The sequence below is a fragment of the Podospora anserina genome, chromosome 1 (genome assembly GCF_000226545.1).
Source record: "Podospora anserina S mat+ genomic DNA chromosome 1, supercontig 1".
Lineage (NCBI taxonomy): Eukaryota > Fungi > Ascomycota > Sordariomycetes > Sordariales > Podosporaceae > Podospora > Podospora anserina.
The window spans coordinates 2,556,020-2,573,901 of NW_001914859.1; the positions used below are offsets into that span (position 1 = coordinate 2,556,020).

Consider the following 17,882-nt stretch of genomic DNA (forward strand, 5'->3'; position numbering starts at 1 on the left):
GTCTCCCTGAACTTGACCCTGCCGAGAACGACCACCCAGCACCGGCCTCGGCAGACGGAGCGTAGCGGGACCCAATATTAGTCCTTGGGAGCCCCGCTGGCCGTGGGTTTCTTGGGATTCCCTCGCTTTTTCCTGCCTTTCCCTTCTTTCTTCTGCATCCGCTGGTCGATAGCCTTCTTTCATATCGATCATTCTTTTTTCGTCATACCTTTCGATTCTACCCTTTCAGGCCTTCAGCCCAACCCGCAGGTCCGGAACCTCGCCCATTTACGCCCTCCATTTTTTTGGTCTCGACGACAACCTTTATTCAGCGCTGTATATTTGTATTGTTTGGGGGTTTTATTCACTTCGCGCCGGGCCGCTCTTTTTTCTCGACTCAACTCATCTGTGGTAATTTCGTCGGCAGCAAGGAACGAAAAACGTGGTGTAATTTGAGGACTTTTGGGAAACGTCAGCATCATCAGCATATTCGAAGCGTTTGTGTGATTTTGGAATAGCACGGCAAAGAGCATTTGGGATTTTGTCATTTTTGGGGAATCATCGAAAGCAAGGAACTGTAATTTTGGAAACGCATCGGTCAATTTTTTTCATCAGTCAACATGGGAAAGCTTATCAAGAACCACTGGGCGAGGCTCATCATCCTGGCCTCGGCAACTTGTGAGTTATATCTCGTGAAAAAAAAGGGGGGGTTACTACCGAAGACCAGAAACACTGACATGAGAGAAAATCTAGACCAGATTGCCGCTGCGATAGAAGGGTACTTCTGGCCCAAGATCCTGTGGGACTTCCTCACCAAGACCCTCGACGGTGCCGTCAAGCCGATACCAGTCCTCCAGACCATCAACCTCATCTGCGGCCTTTTCCTTCTTGCGTGGGAGTGGCCCCTCAACTTCATCGCCGGCACCAGCATCCACCGCAGTCTCGAAGCCCGTCTCGCATTCCTTCCTCTTTCCGCACTCGCCGCCGCCCTGCTGTACCAAGGTGCCAACGCTGCGATTTATCAGGTGATTGGACTGGGGGTGTATTTCTGGGCGTACAGTGAAGGAGAGGTACGTTTTATTTTTCTTCTTCCCCCTCCCCTCTCCTGAACCATCAAACTAACATCCTCTCAACAGATCATCTGCGCAAAGCCATGGACACTACCACAACGAGGCGGAAAGGGAAGCAGGGCATAAAAAGCCATCATCTCTTCTGGAGTTTTTACTCAACGCAAAAGCACAAATACAAAAACCGTTTTTAGGTTGTGGCAAAACACATAACCAAAAGGAGCCTTTTTTTTGTCCCTACCTACATAACCGAAACAAGGACGTTTAGCGCCGACGACGGTGTGAATATCAACCTTCTACCCTTCTTCCACTTATCTTACAACTCCACATCTCACCAAAAATCTTTTTCTCTTCCTGGCCGAGCCGGAGACAACAATAACCGACACTACTTCCGAGGAACTGTGCAAAGGAAGAAGAGAAGGGATGATAATATAATGCCTTTTGGGAAGTGAGGGATATGTGAGGAAGAAAAAGGGGAAACGTACATATATACAACGAATGATACCAGATCCCAGCAAACTTCTTAGAAGAGGATGGATGAGGAGGAAGCAGCAGCAGGCAGTAAAGAGAGAGAGAGAGAGATAGGATGAGGAGGAGCAGGGGGAAGGAAGCTTTCTATTTTTTCATGAATATACTAGTATTTCTTATTCTATCATGATGAACATTTCCTTTCTTTACCATGAACAACAGCGATGATGGTGGTTGCATTTGCATGAGAGGGAGCAGGAGGGGCAGTGCAGGGAGGATATCTTAGGGGTTGTGTTGTATATCCAAGATGTGGAGCTGTAAAAATCTCAACAACACATGAATACATCGCCTCCGTTGTGGTAAACGCTGACAACAACTGTCTTCATGGCAATCGTCGGCTGATGTGAAATTCCATCTTTGCATGTGTAACCTCAATCATGACCAACTCCTTCACATCTCAATTTCACCACACCCGTGGACTCAACTTCGAAATCCATGAAAGCATTTCTCGCAGTGGGTTGGTTACACACCGACAAAATCCAGTCCCATTCCATGATCCCACCAAACCTCACCAACTTTTATCATCCTTGCTCAATTTTCACTCCCTTTCCTTACCTACCTAGACACCTCACTCGGTATAAATTTCATTCTACAACCTCTCCCAATCTCTCTCCCTTGGGTCACCTCTCACTCACTCGCCGAAACTCAAAATCCATAAATAGCACTTTCCAAAATCTCGGAAAGAAAAAAGAAGGCTCCTCATGTCCTACAAAAACTCCGGCGGCTCACGAATCAACTTTGTGACACCAAACTGAGACACCTTCTCACTGGCTACCTCGAAAGTTCTGGATGTTTTCATCTGCGGGTGGCGCCCAGCCTTTCTCTTGTCTCACATTTCACCGACACAACCGTCATCACGTGGCTCACAAGCGCCCAGCATACTTCTGTAACACATTTCATACCAACAGACATCAGTTAATCAAAAAGTCATCTCAGATCATGTCATTGTTTGGCGTGGTATCTAAAGGCTACCCATTCCCTTAGGGTTAAATAACTCCTACGCCCCTTCACAAGATATTCCCCAATCCAGCCATCACCTTTCGCCTCGCTCCAATGTAACGATCCCAATTCCGTGATTTCGTCCAGGAGTAGTATCGGTGTAACTGGGATTGATTTAATCGAATGTATTAATGGGTAGGAAGCAGACAGCGATTGATCTCGCCAGGAGGTGGCAAGTGAGATGTTGGTTGCTTATCTGCCGCTGCCGATAGCGTTGGCATCGTTTCTGAAGCCCTGGCGCTCTTGCAACTATATCAAAGAGATTCGTTAGCGATCATGTTTCGTATAGTTTGGTTGATGTCGTGGAGTAAATTTTATGAGCCAGCCTCCACCAGCGCTGTCAAACATGAGATGGTTGCTGGCGACTCAACATGGCCAGTCGGCCACCTCGCACCCGAGCGGCTCAGCGTGGGGCTCCGCAAACCACACTGCGAAGCCCAGTTTCGCGAGTCGCCAGGCCGGCCGCCCAGTCTCTCGCATCTGAAGCCAAACGGCGTAGCAGAAGCTTATACAGGCGACCTCATCCGCGAAACTGGCGAGGCGGCCGCGGCGGCCGGATGATGACAGTGGCTTATTTGACATGCTGGAGCCTTGCCTGATTCCACCTCCCACCAGCAAAAGAACACGAAAGGGAAGAGAAGCAAACACCGCTTCAAGTTTCACATACCTCAAACTCCTGCAGTGTGCCCTTCTCCAAAATCTTAATCACGGCCTCATCCTCGTTGGAAGTACCAAACTCGTTCTCAAGCAGGGCATTCGAGGCACCCTCAAGTCTGCCGTGGGGCCCGTGGCTGTTTCTCTTGTCAGTACTTTGCACACAGTGTATTTATTGCGTCATTCATGTCGCACAACCCGACATAGTATTGCGGGGTAAATTTGACGAGGAGGAGTAACTCACCGGTGAGTAGCAAAGACCTTGAAAGAAGAGACAACCTGGGCGAGGGGGGTCGATCTGTCAGAAACCCACTTCTGGTAGTCCTCAACACTGTCGACAACGACGACAAAGTCATCGTGCTCGCCCTTGAAGAAAACCTTGGCGCGGGTAGCCTCTCCACGAGTCATTTTGGCGGTTTGTTTGTGTGGTGTTTACTGAAAAGTTGGGGTGTTCAGGTAGATGTTGCTGCGGTATATCGCAAGCTGGAGCTGTTCGTTGATAGTGTTGTGGTTGTTCGTGGGGTTGGTCAAGTAGTCGTTGGAGCAAGTTGCTGTGGATGGGGAACACTAGTCAGTTGTTGTTGCTTTGTGTGAAGAAGAGAAGAGGAGGAGGCCGGTCAACTAACCTTTTATTACTTGCGGAAAATTATTCTCAAAGTTCGGATTTTGTTGATGGATGGGAATTGTGTTGTGAGTGGGAGTTGCTTTGTTCGCTCCTGCTCTTCATATAAGAGCAACCAAAGGGCTGCTCCCACAACTACGTCATAGGTGACGATAGAGCTTGGTTCCTAATTGGGAAGGGGCGGCCCGCAATTTGATTCACATGGTGGATCTGTGCCCCGCAATGGCCGGCGGCACTGGATGAATAAGCTCAGCCCCGCCAGATTCACGGCTCTCTTGGCACCACCTGGCTACACGAATGGCGTCATCTTGCAAGCTGTCAAGGAGCGAGGAAAGGTACGATTCATTCCAACTGATGGTCCGCCGCCTTGGAAGCTTCACGAGGGGTCCCCGATTACTGCTCCAAGAGCTTCCAGAAATCCAACCGCGCATGTCAAAACCCAGATCTGCTCCCCTCCCGTGCCTCCACAAATGGATCCCCGCCCATTCACGCAGCCTCCCGAGTTTGCCTAACCCATCTACGTCACTGCCCCTGATCTCAAGGCACCATCTTGCTCTGGATCACTGGAACATTCCGACGGAGCACCAAGATGGCGTGGTTGACAGCTGGCTCAACAAACATCTCACGTGTGCAACAGTTCGCCCTTGGCAAAGCTCTTGTAACGCCTCACTTTTAGTCAGATAACACGTTTGCTGCCATTTGCCGTGTCCGCCAGTGACTAAATCATAACTACAAACCCCACCAAGTAAACACAACAACCACCATATTATGTATGCCTCAACAGACGCCGTAGTAGTGATGAATCAACCGATAAAGAGGGGGTATCAAATGCTTTTCAAAACCTGATGGACCAAAAAACCAAAAAAAAACCTCATGCTTGCTTCTTCTCTGGTATCATATTTCCTTCTTTTCCGCCCATGCCCCTCAACGAAACAAAAAGCTTCGGATGCCCACCACCGCCTCGCGATGGAGAACCCCAACTTTAGCCCAACGACTCGCAAGCTTTTGTGACCGAGACGAAGTCTTCCCTACCGAGTCTGGAGGCGAAGTAAGCCTGTTCTCCTTCTTCAGATCTTCCCGGGACAACGACGCCTCGCTAAAATGCGACTTTTGCAAGCTCGGCCGCCGCGAGCTGTTCGTAGACGGCTGCAGTACACCCACCATCGGTGTACAAGGCCGTGACTGGTTCCTTTCTCCCCCGTAAAAGACTGATGTGCGTGTCGTTGTTTCGGCCGTGATATCGCCGACCCGTTCCTTTGCCGTCGTCGTTGCGAAAACCTCCGTCGCGGTCGACTCCCACTGTTGTTCTGGCCCCGTTGCCAGCAAAAAGGAGCTGCTTCTCTCTGCTTCATCAGGAATGACCGAGAGAAAAGACATACATTCATCTTCTGACCTCCCACGTACTGATGTCGTTGTTGCCATCATCGCCGCCGTTTGGACAACACCACCCTCCTTGTTATTTCGCGTTGTCACCTCCTCCTCGGTGGTAACATTCTTTTGCAAGCTTGCAAGGCTTGCGGAACGTTTCGTAAAACTACTCGCGATACTCACGACGCTTAACTTCCGCATGACTGACGAGGCCGACGACCTAACAAGGTGCTCGCTCCTGGATCGGGCAGTTATCCCGGGAAAGGGCAGTATGTCCCGGGTCCACACATCCGACATGAGAGCCTCGAGCCGGGCCCTTTCACCACGGGAAGGCGCCAACACCGGGATACGGTGGTTTGTGGCCAACAGGGACTGCGATCGGTTGATTTGAGCGCTGTAGCTCGCTGTCGGCACATCCTTGATGACGCTCGTGTTTTTGAGAATGACTTGACACAAAGGAGATCTTGGCCCCACCGTCGTTGCTCGGTGTATCGATATTCTTCTGGCAATGGTTCCTGTTTTGTCATGAGTAACTGCCCACGATAGCATCACGGCCCGCGTGTACATACCTGGTTTTCTAAAAACAGTCCCCAGTGTTTTGATATCCAGTGAAAGCGAGCTGAAGATGGCCGGTTGCATTAGGTCCTGGTCCGGGACGCTCAAGGTCCGGCTGCTGAGCCGAGTGCGCCATTCCAGTTCCTCCTTCGGCGTGCAGGCGGTGAGGATGAGTTCGTACAGCTGGTTGTCGCACAAAAAGACAATCTTCCAAGAATACGGCGCCGTGTGACACTGGAGTCCTGTACACTGCCGTTAGCTTTCCCCATCCACAGTCAGGAGAAATTCCGCCCATTGGTGTGCCTACCTCGACCGTTATCTACCTCCTCCACCTTAATGTTTGACAATGCGATGCACGCCTGAATCGTGTATACCTGGTCGATCTTACTAGCCGTCGCAAGGCAAAACCACTCCTTGTACAGGAGCGCCACCATGTACTGCCCGTTCACCCCTTCTTTGGACTGCCAGCAGACATGAAGGGCACCACAAAGCTGAATGTGGCCGAAAGACCGAATACGGTTCTTGGTAGTTGCATCTAGTTGCTGTACAGATATTGTAAGCATGCATCAGCCAACAGAGCGGGGAGATGCCTACCTGGTTAGGAAATGCAAGCCTGTCCTGGAGAATCCAAGTTTTCTCCAGCACCGTACGCACACGAGGGTCGTCTGTGGCCCGGTTGATCTCGGCCGTGGCCTCACGTAGCCTGATAAGCGTGTTCTCGATCTCCATGTGCGAATAGGGACAGTCCACCACCGGCGTATGCTTGAGCAGCTCGGAGAAGAGCAAAGGGTACTTGCATACCCGTTGAATCGGCTGCCAACATTAGCTTCAATGCCCTGAAACGTCACACGCAGCACCTGGCAGCCTTACTTTGACAAGAAGGTCACCGATGGTCAGACTCTTCTTGGAATGATCACCTTGGCCGTCGATCGAGCCCACGGATGCAGCGAGAACTTCCAATCCCTTTTGATACGACTGCCACCCTGGCATTGTCCGATGGGCAGATGCGACATCTTTAATCATGAGTTCGTACTTTGCCCCGTACTCTTCATAGATAAAGAATCGATTCATCTGCAAGTTTTTCTCAGGTTAGCACGCACGCTTCCTCGGAAAACAAGACCTGGGGCTTGCCGCTTGCCTTGTTCTTGAAGATCTTTGCAACTTCTGCCACCGTTTGGGGCTCTGCGAGCAACCCGGGCACATCTCGCAGCCATGCTACCCCGTCTTTGTCCTCCGGGACAGCATCAAGGCTCCTCCAACGCTGGTGTCCCCGGGCAGCTTGGTTAGCTTGGGGGGCTTGAAGCGGCACATCGAGCTGAGAATATTCAGAGTGAGGGACCGCTCGATGGAGCTCTCCTAGCATTTCCTCGTGCAGCTCCACAATGTCGGTCAAGTTCTGGTTGATGGAGGAACGTATGGCGACGGGTAGTGTCGGTAAAGAAGCTAGTATCGTGACATATACCTGCACAGATATTAGATATGCAAAGGTCCACCAAGATACACAAATATACCAACATTCATCAGGAACCTCACGTCCCCAATATAGCTCTCTTCGGTGCTGATCAACTCCTCCAATATTCGACGTCGTTGTAGCGACCTCTCGATGACGGCGGGATCCAGCACCACCTGTCGTTCCTGACAGAAACTGTCTTCAGAAAGCCGTGCTCCCGAGACGGAAGCTCTGCTGCTGCGGTCCGTCCTCGAGTGGCCACGAGATGATCGTATCGTGTTTTTCCGTGAGCGCGTTAAGACACTGACGCTTGTCAGGGAGATACTGGCGCTTTTGACCGCCGACACAAAGTTGAATGACGAATCTGACGAGTGCCGATAGTGCCCCGAATCCCAAGTCATCGAACTTCTCCCTTCCATATCGAGACAGCATGGTGTATTATTGCCATCGCCCCCAAACAGTTCCTGACGACGCAACGCTCGTTTATGCAACGTCTTTATCCATTTCTGAAACGGCTTGATCGGTTCGGACGCCGGCGGCTGGTGTTGACAAACTCCAGCTTCAGTAGTCCCCTGGTGGATGAATACTTTCTTCTCTAAGTCCTGTTCTTGCACCACAGTGCCCATGGCACCAATGGCATCCATGAAATCGATCTTATCCAAAGCGCACCAATCCTTCGTTCTCTCGGCGCGCGTCTCTCCCTCGGCGTAGTCGGCCAGCCTGTCCCTGTCAGACTGTGTAAGACCATGGAGCGTGCCAGACGGGAGTAGCGAAGAGAACGATATAGTATGGATATCCGTGAGTGACATTATGCAAGGTTGAGGTCCAAGAAACAAAGATTCAAAACTGTCTTCCAACAAGCCGGTTGGAGGGGAGGAGTCCAACACAGCGAACCAGCAGGAGGTGGCGTCTATCGAGTCAAATCAAAACATGCTGCAACAGAGAGAGAGAGAAGAAGAAAGAAGAGCCCCAGCAGCGTAAAATGATGTGTTACTGGTGTTGGAGAGACGACCGAGATGTTTTGGCCGAGCAGGACGAAGAAGCAAGAAGGTGCAGAGATTGATCGGCCACCGACATTGGAGGCGCCGGGCACGTACTGAGGTTCATGTATTTTGGCCAGGTGGAAGGAACATGTGGTGGTCTAATCTCCCCAAACGGAAACTTTGGCTTCCCACACCCGGATTGGGGGGTCGGGTGTTTTGATGCTTGAGTTTGAGGTGTTTAACCCACCCAAAATCCATAGGTTGATACCGAGAGGGCAGCCACGACCGTCTTCGTCAAGCCAGGGCAAGCCAGGGCAAGCCGATGCGCCTCAGCAGCCTCTGGCTGGTGACGAGCACTTGCTCGATGCATCAAGCAACGACAGGAAAAAACATCAGAGACAGCAGCGGCGGCGAGCTGGCAGCGAGAATCATGCAGCGCGGGTCTGATTGGAGCGCCATCCGGACTGCCACGACGGCCACCTCCCAGCCACGTCTCCTGTCCGATTGGACCCGGAAGCGTTTGGGCAGCATCAATGACGACGCGACAAGATACTGAAGGCGTTGACCGATCACGCCGATATCTGCCAGAACAGGCCCTGTTCCACAAGGCTTTCTTCAGCCTAGGAATATCTTGAACCAAAAGAATTACATCGGGTCTCCGCGGCGACCTTTCCGACTTCGGAATATTCAACACGAAGAGGCGGTGATTGTAGAAGTGATTGACTGAGACATCTGCTCGCGGTTGGGGGCAATGGTGGAAAGGAAAGAGAAGACGATCTGGAATGCACAATTCGGCATCTCAATCTCGGGACGGCGTGTGGATCAACTGCCCGCATATACCACGAAACCGCATCGAAGGTGTGAATGTTGGTGTGAGTGGATGTTGGATCGATGAGACGGGACTCACGGGAGGCGATTGCTGCCGGGGGTACCCTGCTGTACCGCCGGAACGGGACGCGCTTCCAGGGTGGTGGTGGGGAGGAGGGTGGCGCGGGGGTTCACTTGCCCAGAAGGCGCCCTGGTTGCGGTCAATGATTGCTACCCCGCCAAACTTGAACATTCCAGAGCTGCAGAGCTGTGAGATCCGCCGAACGCGTCATTGGTGGGAGGCTGATTTGTGTGATGGAAGCTTCCCTATTCTTATTCCCATTCCAGCAAACCACCGCCACTTGCATTTCAGCTATCACCAGGTATCGCCGAACATCATGAGCAACCTTCATGCGCCGACGGTTCCATCAGGGCCTACCACTGTCCCCGTCACCAACGGCCATGCTACACATCTGTCCATTCAAGAGCTCCAGCGCAAGAAGGACAACATCGAGGCCGAACTCAGAGCACTCGGTGGCGTGCTGGACTCGGTGCGTCGTCGCACAACCTGTATGGGCAATGCGCTTCGCTAACCAGAAGTATGCAGCATGGTGTCGACATGAACACGAGTCTCCTCACCCACGATGGTTTTCCCCGAGCCGATATTGATGTGGCGCAAAGTACGAATGCCGAGGGAAGGGACTTGGAGCATGACAGGCCAGAGCTGACACCCAGCCTACAGTTCGAACCACAAGAGCACGCATCATCCATCTTCGAAATGACTGGAAAGACCTGATGGCTTTGATTGAGAAGCGCCTTCATGAGCACTTTGCCAGTCTAGAGGACAATGACGACGATACAACAGTGAACGATCCTACCAGTGTCAACGTTGCCCTTCCACAAGACTCGGTACCCGAAACACCTGATCCAGCCTTTGCCAAGGTTAACACAGTGGTGGAGAATAGCCCCGCTGCAACAGCAGGACTCAAGCCTGGGGACTTGATTCGAAACTTTGGCTATGTCAATAGAGAGAACCACGATGGCCTACGGAAAGTGGCTGAGTGCGTCCAAGGCAACGAAGGGGTAAGTGTCATTCTATCTTATCAAACTCAAGCTGTGGCGTTGCTGGCTACAGAGGCGGAAAGCTAACCCTCCGAAGCAAAATATTCTTGTTAAAGTTTCTCGAACAAATGGAGAAGGAGGAGGTCGCGCACAGGAATTGAGACTGACACTGACACCGCGGCGTGACTGGGGTGGTCGGGGTTTGCTGGGCTGCCATATCTTGCCATTGTGAGTGTTGTAGTGAAGGGGAATTCAAGATTTCGACTGCTTTGGGCTCGCTCTGAGCTTGGGCTTCGAGCCACACCTAGTCTCGGCCTAAGAGGGATAGTGAGATCAGTGAGATCCCCTCCCTCAGGCTCGGGCTGCATATCTTGGGATCAGGCACCGCCTCGCATTTCCAGGGCATGGCAGCCTGGCAGCGGGCTACATGGGAGAGGACCGGGAGCACCAGCAGAATGGTCACAGGCCTGATAGCGACCACCTACAGTGTATGATACGCTCCCAGGTAGGCACCGACCCGACTAATAATCTGCTAAATAACACATATTAATCAGCACAAGTAGAAAAGGGTGTTGTTGTTGTATTGTAGGAAAAGTGACCTTTTGTAAGACATGCCTCAGCACCCCTGCTGCAGTACCTAATCCGGCAGCAAAGAGTGGGGTTTGCTCTCCATGAGGCTCACAAAGGGACGTTTGTAGTTGACACCGGAGGAGCTTAGCCGACAGCTTTGGAGTGTGTGAATCAATCACCATGAGGCTGCCCAATCTTGTTACCAAGCAACCATCAGTCCCTCCTGCCCGCCTTTGCCTGGCGGCAAGAAAAAGTGGGATGGAACGTCAGAGTTTCCATTTGAGTGAATACAGGTTCCTCCCAATTCGCCGCACTGACCAGTCTCTCACGTGACTCTCTACCACCCCGCCGCCCAACGAGTTTTTCGTCAAGGCTGCTGTGGTTCCAGCAGCTGCCTTTTGAAAACAACAACCACCTCCCCCCGGTGCCACTTCTTGCAACCCGACCACTGTCAACTTTTCCCGCTTCCCCCACAGACCAATAGGTGCGTATCCCATCGCAAACACCCTCGCGGCCATCTCTGCCAGTCGCCAGCCCCATCCATTCCTTCTTCGACCCTTGCCTACAAATACCCCTCCATCAGCTTGCTTGCAAAAACTAACGTGGGCCTGCCCAGACTCGTTGATTTTCTTCGTTCTATCATCACCATACATCACACATCATGGCTGAAGCGCAGACCATTCCGACCTTCAAGCTGGTCCTTGTTGGTGATGGTGGTACCGGAAAGGTTAGTTCGATTCATCATGGTCCTCGTCGTCGACCGACATAATACACATTCCCTTCACGATCGCATCAACACCGACTGCGGGGTTGCTAGTGTGGATGGATATCCCAATCGGTTGGGCAGCATGCTAACATGGCGATGCCCACAACAGACCACCTTCGTCAAGCGCCATTTGACCGGTGAATTCGAGAAGAAGTACATGGCCACCCTCGGCGTTGAGGTTCACCCTCTTGCCTTCACCACCGTAAGTTACCTCCCGCACGTGGGCAAGCTCGTTCTTGCGCCACCAGAGTTTGACGCGGCCCAACGCTAATATGCCTGCAGAACTACGGTCAGATCCAGTTCGACGTCTGGGATACCGCCGGTCAGGAGAAGTTCGGTGGTCTCCGTGATGGTTACTACATCAACGGCCAATGCGGCATCATCATGTTTGACGTCACTTCCCGCATCACCTACAAGAACGTTCCCAACTGGCACCGTATGTTCCCCCTTTCTGTAGCGCCCAAAATGTAGGTCATTTGATATGATGCTAACTGTCGCCATCAGGTGATCTTACCCGTGTCTGCGAGAACATCCCCATCGTTCTCTGCGGCAACAAGGTCGATGTCAAGGAGCGCAAGGTGAAGGCCAAGACCATCACTTTCCACCGGAAAAAGAACCTCCAGTACTATGATATTTCCGCCAAGTCCAACTACAACTTCGAGAAGCCCTTCCTCTGGCTCGCCCGCAAGCTTGTTGGCAACCCCGGCCTTGTATGTTTTCTTTCATGTCACATTTAGGTGCAGCACTTACTAATACCCCATCCAGGAGTTTGTCGCCGCCCCCGCGCTTGCCCCCGCTGAGGTCCAGGTCGATCAGGCTCTCCTTGCCCAGTACGAGGCCGAGCTTAACCAGGCCGCCGACGAGCCCCTTCCCGACGATGATGATGACCTTTGAGCGGCTCGAATCATTGGTGGCTTAGTCAAGCTCGAGGGGGGTGGTTCAGGATGATAACGCCGGTAATGAAGATATCTACCATACACAGAGGGCAGGCGGGCAGGCATTGGGATGGGAAGAGCGAAATACGATTCACGTATGGTAGCGTTGAGAGACGTTGGTTCAGTATCTGAGGAAGAAGAGCGGCGGTCAAATATTTCTTTTTGACGATTGGTTTCAATCAGGACCAACTCAACCGAAGTACGGAGGTAGATCTGGTTTTTTTTTTCTGCATTGCAGTTTGCTAGGTAGACCAATTTGAGACATCGTCTCGCAGGCAATCATTCTTTACCCCTCTCTCAAGCAGTGTCTTTTTTTTTCTGTGAACAATCCGTGAATACTACCCAACAATGCCCACCCCGCCGCTAGTATCAACAAAAGAAGGCAAGGGACCAAAGTTTGGGCGGTGAAGGCGAAGGCGGTGAGGGTCCAGCTGTCGAATGAGCGTTTCGGCGCATCATGACATCAAACCTCAGGTTTCGATGTCCTGCATGCAGCCAAGAGATGTGATGTGCTTTGTCAGCAGCGTTGACGAGATAAGCATGCCAAGATTTCCGTCTGGACTTGTGGAAATTACTTTGACTGATGGTGTGTTGCCTAGCAACGGGATTGGTATTTACGGATGAGGTTATTTTGAGGATTGCCATCGCCGAGTCAAGAGGGCTGAAATGATTGGTATGCGATTTGTCCCTTTAATAAGAACTGGTGTATGAAGTGTTGAAGGTGATTTTTTCTAGGGTTGAATAGGAGATGGAGAGGGCTGGTGGTATGGCATGCATGCTGTGTGTATTGATATTCGAGTGAGTGAAATAGCTACCTGTGATATGGTGAAACTTGACATTGTAAACGCCTGTGTTGCCGCCAGGTCCCTCTGGAAGTGAATGCAACAAAGTGATATCATCCTCCACCACGCCGGTCCATGAGAGGTGATAGACGAGAAGCCACGGAAAGACAAAAACAGATAGCAATTATGGTATATATATTAAGCCAAAAAAGCAAAACGTCATGAAATGGGGGATTTCCACCACATAAAAGTCCGCCCTAAACTAACAAGTAAAAGAAATCTCCATGTATATATGTAGCAAGACCGCCCAGACATGAAACAACTTCCGTTTAAATCCCCGGCCTCGAAAAATCAAGCCCCTCAGGCCAGTTACCCAACTGCCCTGGATCACCACCAATGCGAATGTACTTTCCAATCGCCGGAACACCGCCATCCAAAACAAACATCTGGTACCACCCCGGAGGAGCAATATTGACGTTGGGGGGGGCATCAACCGTGCACGCCGTCCCCGCGCAGCTCACCCTCGGCATGAGCGTCCTCGCGCCCATGGAGTTGCCATGCGTGGAAGAGACCGACGCCAACAAAGTAACAGTGATGGGGCCGTTCCTTGCCGCGACGCCGAGGGTAAAGGGGATGTTGGTCTGGTTGTATGTCCAGTCCTTGTTTGTAATCGCAAAAGTTGGCCTGGGGAGGCCGTTGAGGAGGTAAGGGGGCACAAAGACCTCGACGCGGTATTCATCGGGGTAGACGCCGTCCTCGGGGTTGGAGCCCGAGATGAGGACGCGGCCGTCGAGGAGGGTGATGGCTTCGGAGTGGTACATTCTCGGGATGGTGGTGTTGGCCATGACGGTCATGCGGCTGTGAACGGGCTTGGTGGGGTCGTAGAGCACGGCGTTCAGGTTGGGGGTGTTGGCGAGGCCGAAACCGGCCACGCCGTGCTGCGCGCCGTTGACGATGAGGTATGTTCCGTCGGGGAGGGGAGACATGCAGGACATGACGCGCTTGGAGGGCATGCGCTCGATGGTCCAGACGGGGTTGGGGGCGTCGGGGTAGGTGGACACGCAGTTGTCCAGCGCGTTGGAGGTGCCCTCTGTTGAACCACCGCAGACGAGGTAGCCGAGGTAGTCGGTGTATGGCCAGCGCTGGGGGAGGAGGACAGCGGCACCCTCGAGAGGGTAGGTGCGGCCGCCCTTGGGGTCGTTGACAGCGCCGGGGGCGTTGGGGAGGACCTTGATTGTGGCGAAGGTGACGGGGTCGAGGATGCGGGCCTCGTTCCAGTACTGGACGAAGATGCCGCCGCTGGGGAGGACCGAGAGGAAGGGGTAGAGGTTGTTGGGGTGGGTGCGGGTGAGCCATTCCATTTCCAATGGGGCAGCACCGGTGGCGGGGAGGAGCTCGATGGTGGGCTCGGCGGCGTCGTTGGCGCCGATGGAGCCACCAATGACGAGGATGGAGCCGTTGGTCATGATCATGGCGGTGGGATACCAGCGGCCTCTTTGCAGGCTGAGCTCCCAGACGTTCTCCTCCCAGTCGTTGGTGCCGGGGACGCCGGGGGATCCATCAGGCCAGTAGATGCGGGTGCCCTGGAGAGACTCACCGGACCAACCGCCGACATTGAGTTGACGACCAGCCTTGTCGGGGAGGGTCACGCCAGCAGCGCAGAAGACATCGGTCTTGATGTGAAGCTCACGGAAAGTGAGGGTTTGCATATCGAGCTCGTAGACACCAGTCTCGTTGCCAGGGCCGGTACCACCCTTGGAGATGAAGGAGACCTTGCCGGTGATGGTCTCCTGAGTGATGAGCGGGCAGTTGACACCGTTGACCAAGTGCTGGTACTGGCCGGCACGGTAATCCTGAGGGAAGCCCCAGCTGTAGAGGGGGGTGCCAGTCCAAAAGTAGGTAGTCAGACGACCGAGACCACCGCAAATGGCCGAAGCGTTGCCAGCACAGGTGATGGCGCACTCAGTCTCTGGGCGGAAGGTAGCGCCAGCGGCAGCAATGTTGGGAGGATCACCGCAGTAGCATTCCTCGCCGTACTCAAGACCAGCAGCGGCATAGCCGAACTCTCTGCACCTGTTCAGACACATGTTAGGCGTCATGACGCCAGGGAAGAAAAGCTGCCAGGAGAGGGTGCGCTTGTTGTTGACGTTGTCCTCAACGCAGCCTTGGTACTCCCACGAGCCGTTGAGACCGCGGACCTGGGGAGCAGGAGGCTGGTAGATCTCAGGTTCGCCCTCGGAGACGATGTTCATGCGGTCACCGGCACCGCACTTCTGGGTCGGGTTGCCGGGGCAGTTCATGCTGCACTGAGACTCGGAAGTGGTCACGCCGCCATTGAAGATGGCATTGCCGCAAAAGCACTGCTGAGTGTACTGGACACCGCTGATCTTGTAGCCGCCAGCCACGCAGCGGCTCGCGCACTCGCTCTGGCTGTTGGTGGGGCTGTCGACGAGCTGAACGGGGAGAATGCGGCCCTGAGCACCATCGATCCAGCATCCCTGATAGTTCCAGCCTTCGGGAAGACCAGTGACGACAAGAGGAGGCGAGGTCGTGGTTGGCGCAGCGGAGGTGGTTGTGCCGGAGGGAATGGAAGTGCCGTTCCTGGCATAAACCGACAGACGGTTGCCGGCGCCGCAATAGTTGAAGGGGTTGCCGGCGCAGAGCATGCTGCATTCACCGGCAGGGGCCACAACGGAGCCGACAGTGAAGCTGTTGCCGCAGTAGCACTCCCTGCCATACTCGGTTCCGAAGTAGGTGTAGGCAGAGCAGAAGGCCTGGCAGGACTCGAGGGTCATATCGTCGGAAGCATAGGTGGCACCGCTCAGGGCACGAGGGCCGGGAGACTCGGTGTAGCATCCATACCAGACGTAGTCATCTCCGACCGCGGCGGGCTGTGATGGCCCAGAAGGAGTAGGGCTGGGAGGGGGAGGGGGTCCTGTAGAGACGGTGCCTGTCGCCGTAGTCGCAGTAGTGGCTGCGGCAGGAGGGCTGGAAGTTGACGACGGGGTGTACTGGTTCTGGTAGTTGTACACATTGAGGCGGCTGGGGCCACCGCAGAACTCGGTAGTGTTACCGTTGCACGTCATACTGCAGCCGCTGGCAGCAGGGGCACCGCCGTTGGAGATAGTATTACCGCAGAAGCACTCTCCACCATACTCAACGCCAGCAAGAATGTAGTTGGCCGCAGCACAGGCAGCTGTGCACTTGGCAACAGTCATCTCACCAGCAGGAATGCTGCCGATCCCGTGGGTGAGTGTGCGGCCAGTCGTCCCTTCAGAGTAGCACCCCATATGTGTGAAGCCATTTACGCCTGGGTTGGGCTTGGGACCCAAGTCTTCGGTGGTGGAATAGAGCGAGAGTCTGCTTCCCGCACCGCAAGGCTGCGTTGCGTCTCCAGAGCAGGCCATGTTGCAGACCGAGTCCGCAACCTGGGCAGCCGCAGGAGCAATGCTGTTACCGCAGAAGCTATACCACTGGTCAGCATCAACTAGGTAAGGTAGGTAGCTCCACCGCCTTCAGGTCCCCAGAGAATGCTCACCATTCTACGCTGTACTCAGTTCCAGCAAACTTGAAGCCGCGGGTCTGGCAATAGCTGATGCATGTCTCGGCGGTCATATGGGTGCCGTTGACATAGCCGCCGCCGGTGAGGGTCCGCCCCGGAATATCTGTGTAACAGCCCTCATACTGCCATTGTCCTGGAAGAGTGGCAGGGACTGAAAGTTGAGCGAGTGAAAGGGTGACGAAAGAAGCAGCGAGGAGAGAAGAGAGAAGGGTCTTGGATGGTGAGGACTTCATGGTGAAGCCTTGTACGCCCAGTGAAGGACGTCAACACCGACTAAAACGAATGACAGGGTTGGGTTAACCGAATGGCAGAAAGAAGGAAAAGCCATCGAAGACGTGTGGGGGAGGCCATCTCTATATGTATCACCATCGCAAACTGTCAGCGGGGGGAGGGGTGTACGGCAGGATCCATCTCACTTTCTCGCTCGCCGAGGGCACGATGTGGGCGTATTGCGGAAATGGCCATCGCGAACCATAGGTTGCACAGACAGCAACGCTGCTCCTCTCTGCTAGGAATAGGCGGAACAAGGGCCCCCCGCAAAGCTAACACTCCTTTGGAGCGCGCGACTGGCTGGGCCCTTGCGCCAGGCCAGCGAGCCCAGCAAGCACCTGGTCTGGGCATGGAAAGAAGCGAGAGACCTGGTGGGTCATCTCGTTCGACAGAGACAACAGATTGCAGGGGTTCTTTTTTCCATCGTCGAAAGGGGTGGGTCAGTGAGACAGGGGTGTGGTGCACATCAAGACTTCCAGTCCAGGAATGCAGCGGCAATATTGCGTACGGAGGTGCAGTTGGTGTGGTCCCTGATGGTCGCAACGGTCAGGCTGCTGCTGGTGCTGTTGCTGTTGCTACAGTACATACGACTGATCTTGGTTGACGGCGGGACTCGCAGCCAACGAATGAGGGCCGATGTGGTGATGTTGATGTGGGTGGCTCCAAAAAACCAATCCCTTCTTCGGCACTCCAACTGGAACCAGGGGAAATGACAAGCGCCATGATAAGATTTTCTCTCAGTGGGGTGGCTATTGAGGGCATTTCTGACATTTTGTTGCTGGGTTATGACTTCTTCTCAGACCAGGACTGGCTCTCCGCTGTTGAACCATCCACTCAGACTCTCCAAAGCTACTCCGTGCCCATATTCTCGCGAGACCGTCGAAGGATTGCTCGGTGAAGGGGCCGGATAATCGGAGAACGCC

At 53.6% G+C, this 17,882-nt stretch overlaps 6 protein-coding genes across 6 annotated transcripts; 3 read left to right on the top strand and 3 right to left on the bottom strand.

The window, feature by feature from the left end:
- Nucleotides 1–599: 599 nt before the first annotated feature.
- PODANS_1_7250 (uncharacterized protein) lies at nt 600–1,175 on the top strand (the record flags this gene model as incomplete). Its single annotated transcript, XM_001912912.1, has 3 exons — nt 600–657; nt 733–1,049; nt 1,116–1,175. 3 exons carry the CDS (start codon nt 600–602, stop codon nt 1,173–1,175), a joined length of 435 nt encoding a protein of 144 aa, XP_001912947.1.
- A 1,590-nt stretch (nt 1,176–2,765) lies between these two features.
- Nucleotides 2,766–3,635, bottom strand: PODANS_1_7260 (uncharacterized protein; the record flags this gene model as incomplete). Its single annotated transcript, XM_001912913.1, has 3 exons — nt 2,766–2,822; nt 3,241–3,364; nt 3,472–3,635. 3 exons carry the CDS (start codon nt 3,633–3,635, stop codon nt 2,766–2,768), a joined length of 345 nt encoding a protein of 114 aa, XP_001912948.1.
- Nucleotides 3,636–4,773: 1,138 nt separating this feature from the next.
- Nucleotides 4,774–8,031, bottom strand: PODANS_1_7270 (uncharacterized protein; the record flags this gene model as incomplete). Its single annotated transcript, XM_001912914.1, has 6 exons — nt 4,774–6,014; nt 6,080–6,314; nt 6,367–6,564; nt 6,643–6,843; nt 6,911–7,215; nt 7,284–8,031. 6 exons carry the CDS (start codon nt 8,029–8,031, stop codon nt 4,774–4,776), a joined length of 2,928 nt encoding a protein of 975 aa, XP_001912949.1.
- A 956-nt stretch (nt 8,032–8,987) lies between these two features.
- Nucleotides 8,988–10,188, top strand: PODANS_1_7280 (uncharacterized protein; the record flags this gene model as incomplete). The annotated part of the gene is made up of 4 exons (XM_001912915.1): nt 8,988–9,563; nt 9,620–9,692; nt 9,755–10,096; nt 10,172–10,188. 4 exons carry the CDS (start codon nt 8,988–8,990, stop codon nt 10,186–10,188), a joined length of 1,008 nt encoding a protein of 335 aa, XP_001912950.1.
- A 1,117-nt stretch (nt 10,189–11,305) lies between these two features.
- PODANS_1_7290 (uncharacterized protein) lies at nt 11,306–12,304 on the top strand (the record flags this gene model as incomplete). Its single annotated transcript, XM_001912916.1, has 5 exons — nt 11,306–11,371; nt 11,520–11,612; nt 11,693–11,846; nt 11,915–12,120; nt 12,176–12,304. The coding sequence occupies 5 exons, from the start codon at nt 11,306–11,308 to the stop codon at nt 12,302–12,304; spliced, it is 648 nt and encodes a 215-aa protein (XP_001912951.1).
- Nucleotides 12,305–13,456: 1,152 nt separating this feature from the next.
- PODANS_1_7300 (uncharacterized protein) lies at nt 13,457–16,922 on the bottom strand (the record flags this gene model as incomplete). Its single annotated transcript, XM_001912917.1, has 2 exons — nt 13,457–16,592; nt 16,666–16,922. The coding sequence occupies 2 exons, from the start codon at nt 16,920–16,922 to the stop codon at nt 13,457–13,459; spliced, it is 3,393 nt and encodes a 1,130-aa protein (XP_001912952.1).
- Between the last annotated feature and the right edge of the window lie 960 nt (nt 16,923–17,882).